Source organism: Salmo salar, chromosome 16, assembly GCF_965601325.2.
Source record: "Salmo salar chromosome 16, fSalSal1, whole genome shotgun sequence".
Lineage (NCBI taxonomy): Eukaryota > Metazoa > Chordata > Actinopteri > Salmoniformes > Salmonidae > Salmo > Salmo salar.
Window position 1 is genome coordinate 79663421 of NC_138306.1, and position 16158 is coordinate 79679578.

Genomic DNA, 16158 nt, shown 5'->3' on the forward strand with positions numbered 1-16158 from the left:
CTTCAGCCTCGTCCATTCTCCTGAACACTCTCACACACGGACACACCACTACCTCTGATCGACTCTGGCAGGAATTCCCTAGCAGCGAGTGTTGCACTTCAGTGAGTGCACTGAAAGCTAAAATAACCATCATCTATCACAGCTGGGATTCAAATATTTAAAGGGCAGATGCGATTCCACGTCATTATCCAATGAAAATGTCAGTGAAATGCCAACCTGTCGACAGAAAACTGTGTGTCTGTGTGTCTCTCTCTGTATTTGTATGTGTGTGTGTGTGTGTGTGTGTGTCTTTGTGTGTGTGTGTCTTTGTGTGTGTGTGTGTCTTTGTGTGTGTGTGTGTCTTTGTGTGTGTGTGTACTGTACCAGTCAAAAGTTTGGACACACCTACTCATTCAAGGGTTTTTCTTTATTTTTACTAATTTCTACATTGTAGAATAGTAGACATCAAAACTATGAAATAACACATATGGAATTATGTAGTAAGCAAAGTGTTAAACAAATCCAAATATATTTGAGATTCTACAAAGTAGCCACCCTTTGCCTTGATGACAGCTTTACACACTCTTGGCATTCTCTCAACCAGCTTCATGTGGTAGTCACCTGGAATGCATTTGGGCTCCGTGAGGTTGTGGCCCATCTGCGGTGGGCCTGGGATCCCTACTTGGGTATCGTCACAGATGGATCAAAGGATCCAGGCAGTGGGAGAGCAGGGTTTGGGATACCTGTTCCCCGGTTTGTTTCGGATATACTAGGGGAGGTGGCTGTCTGATGGAGTTTCAGTCTTTTCTGCTGAAATGCTAGCACTAGTGTGGACATTGGTATTGGTGGAAGAAGTGGGGCCTAAAAGGGTAATTTTGTGTTCAGACTCTGCTGCCAGCCTGGTTGCACTGAAAGAAGGGAAGTTAAAGGCACACCCAGACCTGATAATAGAGCTGTTGATGGTTCTTCATAGAGTGAGGCAGAAAGGATGTAAAGTACAGAACCAAAGTTTGGACTCACCTACACACCTCATTCCAGGGTTTTTCTCTATTTGTACTATTTTCTACGTTAGAATAATAGTGAAGACATCAAAACTATGAAATAACACATATGGAATCATGTAGTAACCGAAAAAGTGATAAACAACTCAAAATATATTTTCGATTCTTCAAAGTAGCCACCTGTAATGTGGGTCGTATAAAGGGGACCAAGGCGCAGCGTGTAGAGTGCTCATATTTACTTTTAATGAATATACTTAAACAAAACAACCGACAACAGTTCCATCAGGTGACATACACTAAACAGAAAACAACTACCCACAAAACCCAGGAAGAAAAACCCCTACTTAAATATGATCTCTAATCAGAGGCAACGATGATCACCCCCTCCTCCAATTAGAGATCAACCCAAACAATCCCAACATAGAAATAGAAAAACTAGAACTTAAACATAGAAATAGAAAACATAGAACAACCCAAAACACCCCCTGTCACGCCCTGAACTACTCTACTATAGAAAATGACATCTTACTAGGATCAGGACGTGACACTACCCTTTGCCTTGATGACAGCTTTGCACACTCTTGGCATTCTCTCAACCAGCTTCATGAGTTAGTCACCTGGAATGCATTTCAATTAACAGGTTTGCCTTGTTAAAAGTTAATTTGTGGAATTTCTTTCCTTCTTAAAGCATTTGAGCCAATCAGTTCTGTTGGGACAAGGTAGGGGTGGTATACAGAAGACATCCCTATTTGGTAAAAGACCAAGTCCATATTATGGCAAGATCAGCTCAAATAAGCCAAAAAAAACAACAGTCATCATTACTATAAGACATGAAGGTCAGTCAATACGGAAAATGTCAAGAACTTTTAAAGTTTCTTCAAATGCAGTCGCAAAATACATCAAGCGCTATGATGAAATTGGCTCTCATGAGGACTGCCACAGGAATGGAAGACCTGCTGCAGAGGATAAATTCATTAGAGTTATCAGCCTCAGAAAATGCAGCCCAAGTAAATGCTTCACAGAGTTCAAGTAACAGACACATCTCAACATCAACTGTTCAGAGGAGACTGTGTGAATCAGGCCTTCATGGTCAAATTGCTGCAAAGAAACCACTACTAAAGGGCACCAATAAGGCGAAGAGACTTGCTTGGGCCAAGAAACACGAACAATGGACATTAGACTGGTGGAAATCTGTCCTTTGGTCTGATGAGTCCAAATTTGCGATTTTTGGTTCCAACCGCTGTGTTTTTGTGAGACACAGAGTAGAGGAAGGGATGATCTCTACATGTGTGGTTCCCACCGTGAAGCATGGAGAAGGAGGTGTGGGGGTGCTTTGCTAGTGACACTGTCTGTGATTTATTTAGAATTCAAGGCACACTTAACCAGCATGGCTACCACTGCATTCTGCAGTGATACGCCATCACATCTGGTTTGCGCTTAGTGAGACTATAATTTGTTTTTCAACAGGACAATGACCCAAACACACCTCCAGGCTGTGTAAAAGCTATTTGGCCAAGACGGAGAGTGGAGTGCTGCATCAGATGACCTGGCCTCCACAATCACCCGACCACAACCCAATTGAGATGGTTTGAGATGAGTTGGACTGCAGAGTGAGGGAAAAGCAGCCAACAAGTGCTCAGCATATGTGGGAACTCCTTCAAGAATGTTGGAAAAGCATTCCAGGTGAAGCTGGTTGAGAGAATGCCAAGAATATGCAACGCTGTCATCAAGGCAAAGGGTGGCTACTTTGAAGAATCTCAAATATAGAATATATTTTGATTTGTTTAACACTTTTTTGGATACTACATGATTCCATATGTGTTATTTCATAGTTTTGATGTCTTCACTATTATTCTACAATGTAGAAAATAGTAAAAATAAAGAAAAACCCTTGAATGAGTAGGTGTGTCCAAACCTTTGACTGGTACTGTATGTGTGTGTCTTGGTGTGTGTTAGTGTCTCTGTGTGTGTATCTCTGTGTGTGTGTGTGTGTGTGTGTGTGTGTGTGTGTGTGTGTGTGTGTGTGTGTGTGTGTGTGTGTGTGTGTGTGTGTGTGTGTGTGTGTGTGTGCTCTGTGTGTGTGTCTCTGTGTGTGGCTGTGCGTGTCTCTGTGTGTGTGTTTCTGTGTGTGTGTCTCTCTCTCTGTGTGTGTGTGTGTGTGTGTGTGTGTGTGTGTGTGTGTGTGTGTGTGTGTGTGTGTGTGTGTGTGTGTGTGTGTCTCTGTGTGTGTGTCTCTGTGTGTGGCTGTGCGTGTCTCTGTGTGTGTGTTTCTGTGTGTGTGTCTCTCTCTCTCTGTGTGTGTGTGTGTGTATGTGTGTGTGTGTGTGTGAGTGTGTGTGTGTGTGTGTGTGTGTGTGTGTGTGTGTGTGTGTGTGTGTGTGTGTGTGTGTGTGTGTGTGTCTCTGTGTGTGTGGCTGTGCGTGTCTCTGTGTGTGTTTCTGTGTTTCTGTGTGTGTCTGTGTGTTTCTCTGTGTTTGTGTGTATGTCTCTGTGTGTGTGTCTCTGTGTGTGTCTTTGTGAGTGTCTATGTGTGTGTCTATGTGTGTGTCTATGTGTGTGTCTATGTGTGTCTCTGTGTGTGTGTCTCTGTGTGTGTGTCTCTGTGTGTGTCTCTGTGTGTCCTTAGGTAGGTGTGAGAGCCTGACCCAGTGACTAGTCTGCATTCTCTCTCTATATATATATATTTAGAGCCAGACACATTGTCAGCTGGAGATAACACAGACTGCAGACCCCCTAGACAGAATGACAATCACACACACACACATATATACACACACACACACACACACACACACACACACACACACACACACACACACACACACACACACACACACATATACACAGACAAATAAGAACAGGTTTATAAGACTAATCAGACGTGCATCCATTGTTCATCTAAATAAACAGATATTTGTGTGTCTGTGTGTGTGTAACCAATTGCTGCACCTTTGTATCTGGACTTGGCTGGACCCCAGGCTCACAGGGTTAATAATGTTCCTCTGAGAGAAGCTGTGGTGATGTCACAGGGGTGTAAGGTGTCAGGGGGAGTGCCCACAGAGGGGTAAGGGTGGGGGAGGGGGCGGCAGATAGGGTTGGGGACTCTTTTATAAGTTTGGTTTAGGTCCCTCGCTCGGCCCCCTACAATCCCACAGTCCCAACGTCCCGACAGTGAAAGGCGGACCACAGCTAAAACCAGCTCAGGTAAGAGACAACGTCTGGGGTTAGGGGTCGAGGTTTGGTACACCTTTGTGGGGGGAGGGGTGGTTACGGTACAGAACTGTGGTGTCTTCACCCTCTTTTCACTGCTCTGTCACACCGCTGGGCCTGAAGGCTCTGTGCAGCTGTCCTTGTTGCTAAAAATAAATACTCAGGCTGACATACACACACACACACACACACACACACACACACACACATACACACATTCATGCTTTCAGTATAATCTCAGATGATTGCAGTTTTTCAGTTGTGACAGTGAGTGACTACCTGTTGACTATCAGAAGGGTTAAGCGTGATGAAGCATACCTCATCATATTTACTGGGTTTATGTGATGAACAGTTGATACAGCCCTTTTCATCTTTCTAGTCTGTCATGATCCACAAATGGAGGCTGTGCGTCTTAGATGTTTATGTGGCTGTGAGGAAATAGCAATATGTTAGAATGATGCACTTCTTATGAGTTAAGGTTAGCACTTAATGTTATGGTAATGTCAGAGACATTCAGATTTCCTGGAATATCTTTCCAGGATCAAGAACTGTATTTTTTTTGAAAGCGTAATGTCTGCTTTCATAACACACATAATTGTGTTTGGGAATCCAGTGAAAACACAGTAAATATCAACCATATTCTGTGTGTATTTGTGTAGTTTGTGTTTTGTCCATTAGTACATTCCTTGAATTCTAATCTGAGCTTGTTTCACCAATGAATTTCCTCTGTGAATCAGAGGAATTTCTGTTTCCCACATTCTTGAAGACAAGAAAGGAAGGATTGCGTTGCCATGGCGTCACCGAGCGAGGGCGATCAGACGGTGCCTGATGGAGAGAGTGAAGAGGAGGCGACTAAGGTCAAATCTATTCAGTCCCAGTATCTCCGCTGTCCCTCCCCCAGCAGGTAAGCGTACGTGGAGACCCACTGTTCTTGTAGTTCTGTAATGGGAAATGACCCACCCAGGGCTCTAATAGTGTGTGAAATAAATGTATTGTTCAACTTCAATTCAGCTTCCAAGCACAATTTGGTAAATTTGTAGAGAGTATAGGCATGTCAATTTTATAGCATATAGAGCGTCATTCATCAGAAGTGCTCACAAGAACTGATTACTACTGTCACACACTATGATGCACACTAGACCTGGGTCAAATACATACAGTTGAAGTCAGAGGTTTACATACACCTTAACCAAAAACATTTAAACTCAGTTTTTCACAATTCCTGACATTTAATCCTAGTAAAAATTCCCTGTCGTAGGTCAGTTAGGATCACCACTTTATTTTAAGAATGTGGAATGTCAGAATAATAGTAAAGAGAATGATTTATTTCAGCTTTTATTTCTTTTATCACATTCCCAGTGGGTCAGTGATAAGAGAATTATCTAATAAAGGTAAATGAATCAATAAACCATTATAAATTATTAGTTATGTAGCATGGTTAATGAATAATCAATGTAATGATTAGTCCGATTAGTCCCAGAAAGTCTAGTAGAGGCTGAAGAAGGAGAGAAATGTGTGTGTATGTAGTGGGCCCAAGAGAGCAGAGGACATATGGTACAGGGAGTAAAAACTTCAAGGGGTTCCTAACCTTGAGGGAAAGGAACAGGCTGAGCTGGATAGTGATAAACAGTGTGGGAAGTCAAAGGGGGGATGTAGTTCACCAACAGTTTGTGTGTAAATGCATGTGTGTGAGTAAAGAGAGAAACTATATAATGACTGTTTTGTTATCTTGACCTCAGAACTTCTCGTGCGATGCCTGCGGCGGCTTGCCTAATTATTTAACCCATTGTCTTACAAACCTTGGGAATTAGTCAAGGTTTATTGATTGTTGATTATTATCATTAAGATATAAAATTCCTATATCAGTCAGAAGTGTACATACACTCAGTTAGTATTTGGTAGCATTGCCTTTAACTTGGGTCAAATGTTCGGGTAGCCTTCCACAAGCTTCCCACAATATGTTTGGTGAATTTTGGCCCATTCCTCCTGATAGAGCTTGTGTAATGGAGTCAGGTTTGTAGGCCTCCTTGCTCGCACACGCTTTTTCAGTTCTGCCTGCAAATATTCTATAGGATTGAGGTCAGGGCTTTGTGATGGCTACTCCAATACCTTGACTTTGTTGTCCTTAAGCCATTTTGCCAACTCTTTGGAAGTATGCTTGGGGTCATTGTCCATTTGGAAGACCCATTTGCGACCAAGCTTTAACTTCCTGACTGATGTCTTGAGATGCTGCTTCAATATATCCACATAATTTTCCTACCTCACGACGCCATCTATTTTGTGAAGTGCGCCAGTCCCCCCTGCAGCAAAGCACCCCCACAACATGATGCTGCCACCCCGTGCTTCACGGTTGGGATGATGTTCTTTGGCTTGCAAGCCTCCCCCTTTTTCCTCCTAAAATAACCGATGGTCATTATGGCCAAACAATTCTATTTTTGTTTCATCAGACCAGAGGATTTCTCTCCAAAAAGTACGATATTTGTCCCCATGTGCAGTTGCAAACCGTAATCTGGCTTTTTTTATGGCAGTTTTGGAGCAGTGGCTTCTACCTCGTTGAGCGGCCTTTCAGGTTATGTCGATATAGGCATCAATTTACTGTGGATATAGATATTTTTGTACCTGTTTCCTCCAGCATCTTCACAAGGTCCTTTGCTGTTGTTCTAGGATTGATTTGCACTTTTCGCACCAAAGTATGTTCATCTCTAGGAGACAGAACGCGTCTCCTTCCTGAGCGGTATGATGGCTGCGTGGTCCCATGGTGTTTATACTTGCGTACTATTGTTTGTACAGATGAATGTAGTGTACCTTCAGGTGTTTGGAAATTGCTCTCAAGGGTGAACCAGACTTGTGGAGGTCTAGAATTGTTTTTCTGGGGTCTTGGGTGATTTCTTTTGATTTTCCCATGATGTCAAGCAAAGAGGCACTGAGTTTGAAGGTAGACCTTGAAATACATCCACAGGTACACCTCCAATTGACTCAAATGATGTCAGTTAGCCTATCAGAAGCTTCTAAAGCCATGACATCATTTTCTGGTATTTTTCAAGCTGTTTAAAGGCACAGTCAACTTGGTGTATGTAAACTTCTGACCCACTGGAATTGTGATACAGTGAAATATAAGCTAAATAATCTGTCTGTAAACAATTGTTGGAAAAATTACTTGTGTCATACCAGTCCTAACCGACTTGTTTGTTAACAAGAAATTTGTGGAGTGGTTGAAAAACGAGGTTTAATGGCTCCAACCTAAGTGTATGCAAACTTCCCACTTCAACTATATGTCAAATACGTTCACATACCTGAGGTGAGATATAATAAGTTAAGGTTTCCTACTTCAAAGGAACCAATGGAATAGTCCCAAAAGTGCCAACTCCACCCACCCTGCATGTCACTGGTCAGGCTAAATCAATCACACCTCCAGTATTTGACATTACATATATTTGCACCCCCCCCCCCCCCCCCCCCCCCCCCCGGTCTGCTCAGTACTCCATAGTAATTATATTTATATGGTTATGACTATGTCTCTATACTTTTGCAGTTTCTCCGTGATCTCTGAGTCCAGATTCTCCATGATATCAGGGTCAGATGCCGAGAGCATCTATATGGAGCCCATTCACCTGTCCTCAGCTATAGCTGCCAAACAAATCATCAACGAGGGTGAGACAGATTCTTTCCACCAACCACACATAACTCACATGCTGTTTTTGTGGCTTCGTGAGTGGATCTGAACATTCTGATTTAAAATATCTAAATGAAAGCTTTCATATTGGTAGAACACAATTTTATAAATGCTGTTTACCTAGAGAAGCATGGCTGTCGACAAAGCGAACGCTTGGGACTGTAAAGTTCTATCTGGAAAAAGGTGATACTGAGATAATTGGCTTTAAAGTTCTGAACCCTCATTGGTTTGAATGGTGTCAACTACTTGTATCTTGTATTCTTTTGAACTTAATATGAATTGAGGTATTTAGAGTACTGTATAGGTAGAGAACACTGAACAGAACAAGGCCGTTTCAATAACGACATCTTGACTAAAATACAGATAGAACCTTATAGTCCCAAGCTCTCGAAAGGTTAAAGAAAGTTGAAGGGTGGAACCACAAAGAAAGCCGGGGAAAAACAGCCACCACTAGTCATGTTTGCAGGTTCACCTTATACAGAGAGCACCTTGGGACAGCAGGTAGCCTAGTGATAGCCTAGTGGTTAGAACGTTGGGCCAGTAACCGAAAGGTTGCTGGATCGAATCACAGAGCTGACAAGATAAAAATAACCCACTGGTCCCTGGTAGGCTGTCATTGTAAATAAGAATTTGCTCTTAACTGACTTGCCTAGTTAAAAAAAATACTGTACTGGTGCCAAGCACATTGGGAGTGTTTGGCTCCAGTACATATTGTATTTGTCCCATAGAGATAAAGTGGTTTAGCTCTGTGGTTTGTCCCCATTCAATTCAATAGAACTTTATTGTCCCCGAACGCCAATTTTGGTTGCATTGCATTACACAATGTCTGGGACAAAGCTACTTCTCTTCAGCCTGACAAAGATACTTATATAATTGTATTTTGCTTAAAAAGCAGTTCAATAATCAATCCAAGACACTCCATAGAGACCTTGAATACATACAGCGTGCACTGCAATGCTCTATTATCCTGGACCTATATAATAGGCGGTGTCAGAGGAAAGCCCATAAAATTGTCAGAGACTCCAGACACCCAAGTCATAGATTGTTTTCTCTGCTACCACACGGCAAGCGGTACCGGAGCGCCAAGTCTTAATAGCTTCTACCCCCAAGCCATAAGACTGCTGAACAATTAATCAAATGGCCACCGGACTATTTACATTGACCCCCCCCCCCCCCCCACCCTCCATTTGTTTTGTACACTGCTGCTACTGTCTGTTTATTATCTATGCATAGTCACTTCACCCCTACCTACATGTACAAATTACGTCAACTAACCTGTACCCCTGCACATTAACTCGGTACCCCCTGTATATAGCCTCATTATTGTTATTTTATTGTGTTACTTTAAAAAACATTTTTACTTTAGTTTATTTGGTAAATATTTCCTTAACTCTTCTTGAACTGCACTGTTGGATCAGTGGGTCCCACACGGACGTTTGAGCTAACGTAGGCTAATGCGATTAGCATGAGGTGGTAAGTAACAAGAAAATTTCTCAGGACGTAGACATATCTGATATTGGCAGAAAGCTTAGATTCTTGTTAATCTAACTGCACTGTCCAATTTACAGTAGCTATTACAGTGAAATAATACCATGCTATTGTTTGAGTAGAGTGCACAGTTTTGAACTTGAAAAGTTATTAATAAACAAATTAGGCACATTTGGGCAGTTTTCATACAACATTTTGAACAGAAATGCAATGGTTCATTGGATCAGTCTAAAACTTGCACATACACTGCTGTCATCTAGTGGCCAAAATCTAAATTGCACCTGCACTGGAATAATACATTATGGCCTTTCTCTTGCATTACCAGATCTAATGTGTTATATTCTCCTACGTTCCTTTCACATTTCCACAAACTTCAAAGTGTTTCCTTTCAAATGGTATCAAGAATATGCCTATCCTTGCTTCAGGGCCTCAGCTACAGGCAGTTAGATTTGGGTATGTCATTTTATGCAAAAATTTAAAAAAAGGGGTGGATCCTTATGAGGTTTTAATTAAGGGCTTGTAAGTAAGCATTTCATGGTAAGGTCTACACATTGTATTCGGCGCATGTGACAAATAAAGTTTGATTTGATTATACTGTAGCGTTAGAGTAATCACCTCTATCTCTTACCTGAGAATACAATGTGTTCATTATGGCAATATCCAGCTAGAGACATCCAAGCCATTATCGGTAGCTAGACTGTCTGATTGGGGTAATGCATTTGCCCACACACCACAATTATGCTCCTAGTTAACTTTGAATAGGTTAATTTTCTTTCTAACTGTGTGTCCCTGCAGCAGCTATCTATCCTTAATGCTGTCTGCAAATGTGACATACTCCTGGTATGGTTTGTGAAGACTGACACAGAGGGTGGGGATTTTTGCAGCACAAAGTTATTTCCTTCAATCTAGCCACTGTCTGTAGCCTACTTACACGTTTAGATGCAATGAATTATGTAATATTGTGGATTAGGCAGTAGGGTGTGTGGTGTGTGTGTGTGTGTGTGTGTGTGTGTGTGTGTGTGTGTGTGTGTGTGTGTGTGTGTGTGTGTGGTGTGTGTGTGTGTGTGTGTGTGTGTGTATCTGAATAGTCTGCTCTTTCCTTTCCTCAGAGTTCCCACAACGGGGTATCAGGGCAGAGAGTACCCCAGACAGCATGTTGGAGACAGCGGAACAGCTGATGGTGGAGGACCTGTACAACCGGGTGAAGGACATGATCGATGACCGCAGCCCCTACAACACCCCCTGTGTGATGGACATCCAGCGGGCCATGGTACAGGACCGCCTGGAGGCCCCCAACAACCCCGTGGACGAGGTGTGGAACAACATATTCATCGCTGAGAAGTGAGTCATTCACTGTGCCGTGGAAGTTACTGTATGCATTACATATCCCCACACACCCATCACACACACACACACACACACACACACACACACACACACACACACACACACACACACACACACACACACACACACACACACACACACACACACACACACACACACACACACACACACACATGCTCTGCCCTTCAAAATACAGTATTATATGCATAGCTCATGGAACATCATGCCAGCTAGATTTACCCCCACCTCACTTTCACCATACACTACCTCACTGAGTGTCAATAGAATAACAGGTAGATAGCTGTTCACCTCCTATGGTATAATTAAGCAACAAGGCCCGAGTGGGTGTGGTATATGGTCAATATACCATGGCTAGGGGCTGTTCTTACGCACGACACAACGCAGAGTGCCTGGATACAGCCCTTAGCCGTGGTATATTGGCTATATACCACAAATCCCCGAGGTGCCTTATTGCTATTATAAACTGGTTACCAACGTAATTAGAGCTGTAAAAAGACATGTTTTGTCGTACCCGTGTTGTACGGTCTGATATACCACGGCTGTCAACCAGTCAGCATTCATCCATCGAACCACCCAGTTTATAATACTTTGTAAAAGAGGCCTGTGTATTGCAGTCTGTTTCGGGTCAGTGTTCTTGTCATGGATACTCCATGTCCTTACCAGCCATTTCATAACCGTGACTATATGACCACAACAACAACAGCGTTGCTTGTTCCTTCCTCTGTTTTGCAGATCCGTGGCTGTCAATAAAGCTCGTCTGAAGCGCATGGGCATCACCCACATCCTGAACGCTGCCCACGGTACCGGGGTCTACACCGGGGAGGCATTCTATGCTGGCATGAACATCGGCTACATGGGTATCGAGGTAGATGACTTTGCAGAGTCTGACATCTCCCCTCACTTCAGAACCTGCGCTGAGTTCCTGGATGAGGCCCTGTTGACACACAAGGGTGAGTCAGTGTTCTTTTGTGTGTTCTTATTGGTGGATCAAGGCCCAATTCTTAATGGACCTGCCTTAGACCCTACGCCCTATGCATTTGTAGATCTACCAGGATTTGATTGATGAAAGTAATATGGTGAAACTTCCACCTAGCTTATCAGACAGCGAGGGAGAGCTATTACCAGGATATTTAATGGATACGATATAAACGTCTTCTTGTATGATCTCATGTTTTTCTCCCATTTCCATTGACGTTGAGTCTGGGCTGACCTGGACATAGTAGAACCAATCTCTGGATTGTTTTGCTTGGTTTAACTGGACCCAGTGATGATGAGGCTTGGAATTCCATCTCTAGACCAATCCAGAGACTGCTTGGAGTTCCATCTAGATTCTAGACTAATCTATAGACTACTCCTAATTACTCATCATAACCAGGGGTGGCTGTCAGTCTTATTTTAGGGAGGTCACTCAGAGCCAATGGACAGGGATAGCCTAGCTATATCTGGACTCTGTTTAGGCGGGTGAATCGTCTTCTAAAGCTTTTTACCCCCCTCCGCCTCAACTCTAATTAAACCCCAAATAGATTAGATCCACTGACCTCTTCTGAGTTAATTAAACACATAGCTGTTAAGAATCAGGTTAAATGTCAAGCAGTAGTGACTAGTATTCATGTCATTGGTTTGGGTCTGCGGGGCCTCGCGCTCCTTTCCGCTACAGGGAGGGAGTAGGCATCGTATCACATTTCAAACCTGGCACCTTGGGGGTTATCATATCATGGGTTATGATGTCAGAGTTTATAACTGGGGGAGTACAGTGCTTAGGAGTGACACAGTCACAACTGGAAGGGCATACAGCCCTCTGCTGGTTATAGAATGTCATTGCAGAGCAGACATCATGCTGACTCTACCTGCACATAAACTGTATTAGCCTCCAACAGCTACAGCTGTTATCATCAAACTGGTACCTAATGCTTTCAGATTCATGAAATCAGTATTGTCATTTGCTCATCGCTTATGTTGCAAATGTATCTTTAATTAACTACATATAAACCCTGAAAAATAGTTATTTCTTATATCAAGTGTAACCAATGGGAAGTGTGTTTTTGTCTTCTTCTCCTGCAGGTAAGGTCCTGGTGTCTTCTATGATGGGCGAGAGTCGCTCCGCGGTGCTGGTGGCCGCCTACCTCATGATTTTCCAACACATGACCATCATGGAGGCACTGACCACTCTGAGGAAGAAGCGACCCATCAACCCCAATGAGGGCTTCCTAAAGCAGCTGCGTCAGCTCAACGAGACGCTACTAGAGGAGCGTGATGACGATGATGACGACACCCTCAGCCAGTGCTCCGTCATCGACGCCCACACTCGCGCCCACCTGTTTGACGACGAAGAGAGCATGATGGGCGTGAAGGCCCACTCCATCATGATGGAGGAGGAGGAGGACAGCCAAAGCATGATGAGTAGCGTGGCCTCGTCTGCCGCAGCCGCCGCCCTCAGGGATGGGGTTTTTGGAGGGCAGCGGATGGGCCTGGAACGGGCAGAGACGACAGAGGGCCTGGCCCTGCCTGGAAAAGACCCTGGCGACGGTGGAGAGGATGCAGAGAATGGGGATGAAGATGGCATGAGCATGATCCGCGAGTGGCAGAGGAGGAACGAGAAGTACCAGAGCGAGGAGTGGTGGGAGCAACAGCTGATGAGCGAGGCTGGGGACGAGGAGTCTCTCCTGGGGGGCATGCGGGGTCCTGGAGCACCAGAAGACCTGGAGAGCGTGACCAGCGAGGACGTCCTGGCCATGAAAGAGCGCCTGAAGCGGCGCCCGCGGCGCTCCCCCTCAGAGACAGTGTCCACGGCCAGTTGCAGCAGCTACTCTGACCTGTGGAAGCAGCGTCTGAAGGAGATCGAGGAGCAGGCGGCGGCGCGCTACCGCAAGAAGGACGACGACAACAAGAGTGAGAGCACGGCGATGGAGGGGACAGAAAATAAGAAGCAGACAATCGAGGACGACGTGGAGAGTGTGCTCTCGGACAGCAGCTCCATGTACAACTTCTGCAAGAGGAACAAGGAGAACCTAACTCCCCTGGAGCGCTGGAGGGTGAAGAGGATCCAGTTTGGCTGGAATAAGAACGATGAAGGGAGGGATGGGGAGAAAAAAGCCGGGGGTGTATGGGGCAGTGGGGAGCAGGGAGAGGGCGATGCTGAGGCCCGCACTCCGGCACTGGAGGACGTCAACCTCACAGCCTACCAGACCTGGAAGATGAAACAGGCAAAGCGGCTTGGAGAGGACAACAAGGCAACAAAAGATGACATTGTGGAGATGAGCCGCGGCGATGACTCGGCCACAGCCAAGAGGAGACAGAGGCGGGAGGAGCTCCTGGAGCGCTCGCGGAAGACGCTGGAGGAGAGTCAGTCCATGTGCGGCTGGGAGACGGAGAGCTCCATGAGCGGAAGCACCCTGCCGCTCTCTGCCTTCTTCGCCCAGCCTGGTGGCTCACAAGCCGGAAGTGTTGCCAATGATGACAACATGTCCATGCTGAGTGGCAGGTCTTCTGTATCCCAAGCCCGCAGCACCAGATCTCAGGCCCCCATAGGCTCAGGAATTCCGCAGGGCATTCCCCAAGTCCCCATGATCCCTGTGCCCACAATGCAGGGACCTGGTGGGGAGCCCATGGTCGACCTGTCCAGCATTCAGAACTGGATCGCCAATGTGGTGTCCGAGACCCTCATCCAGAAGGAGCGTGAAATGAGCCTCCCCCCGTCCCAGGCTGGATCTGTGCTAAGTTTCGGTGGGGCATCGAGTGTGGTAGGGCCAGCAAGACATAGCTTGGACGATGACAAGGCTTCTATGCTGAGTGGAGCGTCCTATTCGAGCTCGCTGGCTCATCACGGTGTCAGTGCTGGCAGGGCCGAGTCTGTGCTCTCCGGTAGAAGTGCTGCTTCTTCTACCAGTAATCTCTCCAGCGTCTCCGGTCTGGGCTCCCGCAGGAGCAAAATCACCACAACCAGCGTGCCCCTCTACAGCCTTTTTGCGGACCAGGTCAATCTACAGAAGCTGGACTCCATGGACAAGCAGATGCAGTCGGAGATGAGGAACAAGATGGCCTGCTACGGGTTGAAGAAGATTGCCGAAGATAACAAGCGCAGCACACTCTACAAGAAGAAGAAGCCCAAGGACGAGGGCGTAGAGGAGGAAGAGAAGGAGGATGACTATTTAACGGGAAAGATAAAGACGTCTCTCCCACCTGTACCAGAGAAAAAGAAAGCACCTACGCGAAGCTATGGCCTTTCGGGCTGCCTAAATCTCTCCACCGCTCTGGAGAAAGAAAAGAACACCAGTGTTGATGAATGGCTAACCAACGTCATGCCTCCTTCGAGGAAACCAGCATCCTATAGTGCAGAAGACGAGACTGATCCAGGGCCATCTGCCTCCGTGTATAACTTCGGAGGCCGGAGGGACTCGTCTGAGGAGGAAGTAGAAGAGGAGGAGTATGAAGTCGCATCCAGATATCGCTCCAGATTCCAGGCAGACACAGAGTCACATGTACTTGGCAAATTCTCTTCCAACGGCGTGGATTCCAGCAGCTACAGGGCTAGAAGATCCTACGCAACCACTGAGGAAGAGGAGGAAGAAGAGGAAAGTTATACATCGAAGAGGAAGTTTACTCAACACTCACAATATGAGAGTGGAGGGGAGATGGAGGGGAGGATAGAAAGGAAGGAAGAAAAGGAGGAGGAAGAAGATGTCGACAGATTCCTCAGCCAGCTTAGGCAGAGGTCTCGGGCTCGGGCTGAGGCAGAAATGCAGGACGATGACATCGTAGCAGCTTGGAGGGCACAACAAGAATCAAAGTCAAATGGTTACAGAAGCAGTGAATCTTAACCAATCAAAGACAGTGTCACACCTACAGTATGAAAGAAACTCAATCCAATGTTAATATGTTTCTTCAGCTAATAAATTAAAATTGCACACTTACTACACATGCTTCCGCTAGTCAATGGGGATTTCTTAGAACATCGCTTGTGGTCTTTTTAGTCTCAAAAGTGGGGTGACCTTTATAATTCTACAGGTAGTTGTTATAGATTATTCTGACATGTAAATACTAATCTAAATCAAATATCTAAGCTTTATTATAATGGAAAAGGGAAAATGTGCACTTTGCTTTCTAAAATCAAATGAGTTTATTTCTCATAGTCAATTTTATAATCAAATGGACGCAAAATATTCATATTCACAATATTTAAATATTGCCTCAACCTAACTGCATTGCTTGTGCAGTGCAAGTAGAGTAACACACGTTTGCTGTTTGTTTTGTAGGTTAGTTGTTGCATTTTACAATCTAAACTAGATTACTGTTCAAGACATAAAATATTTATGCTGTACAATTTTTGGAGCACAAACGCAACCCATATCAAAGCATTTATAATTGCAATAAATGTTAAAGCAATTATCTGGTTGTTTTTATTTTTTAATCTCATTCCTCATGCCTAAGGACACTGACCTG

At 44.7% G+C, this 16158-nt stretch overlaps 1 protein-coding gene across 1 annotated transcript; it reads left to right on the forward strand.

Moving 5' to 3' along the window:
* Positions 1–4029: 4029 nt before the first annotated feature.
* LOC106574644 (dual specificity phosphatase 27, atypical) lies at positions 4030–16104 on the forward strand. Its single transcript, XM_045698001.2, has 6 exons — positions 4030–4184; positions 4928–5094; positions 7723–7841; positions 10461–10692; positions 11452–11669; positions 12781–16104. The coding sequence occupies exons 2-6, from the start codon at positions 4982–4984 to the stop codon at positions 15534–15536; spliced, it is 3438 nt and encodes a 1145-aa protein (XP_045553957.2). The 5' UTR covers positions 4030–4184; positions 4928–4981; the 3' UTR covers positions 15537–16104.
* The last annotated feature ends 54 nt before the right edge of the window (positions 16105–16158 follow it).

Bases quoted from the DNA above. Each gene is read 5' to 3' on its own strand.
- LOC106574644 (XM_045698001.2), top strand. From the start codon at position 4,982: ATGGCGTCACCGAGCGAGGGCGATCAGACGGTGCCTGATGGAGAGAGT. The intron at 5,095-7,722 runs GTAAGCGTACGT...ATACTTTTGCAG, and splicing joins CGCTGTCCCTCCCCCAGCAG to TTTCTCCGTGATCTCTGAGT. The intron at 11,670-12,780 runs GTGAGTCAGTGT...CTTCTCCTGCAG, and splicing joins GGCCCTGTTGACACACAAGG to GTAAGGTCCTGGTGTCTTCT.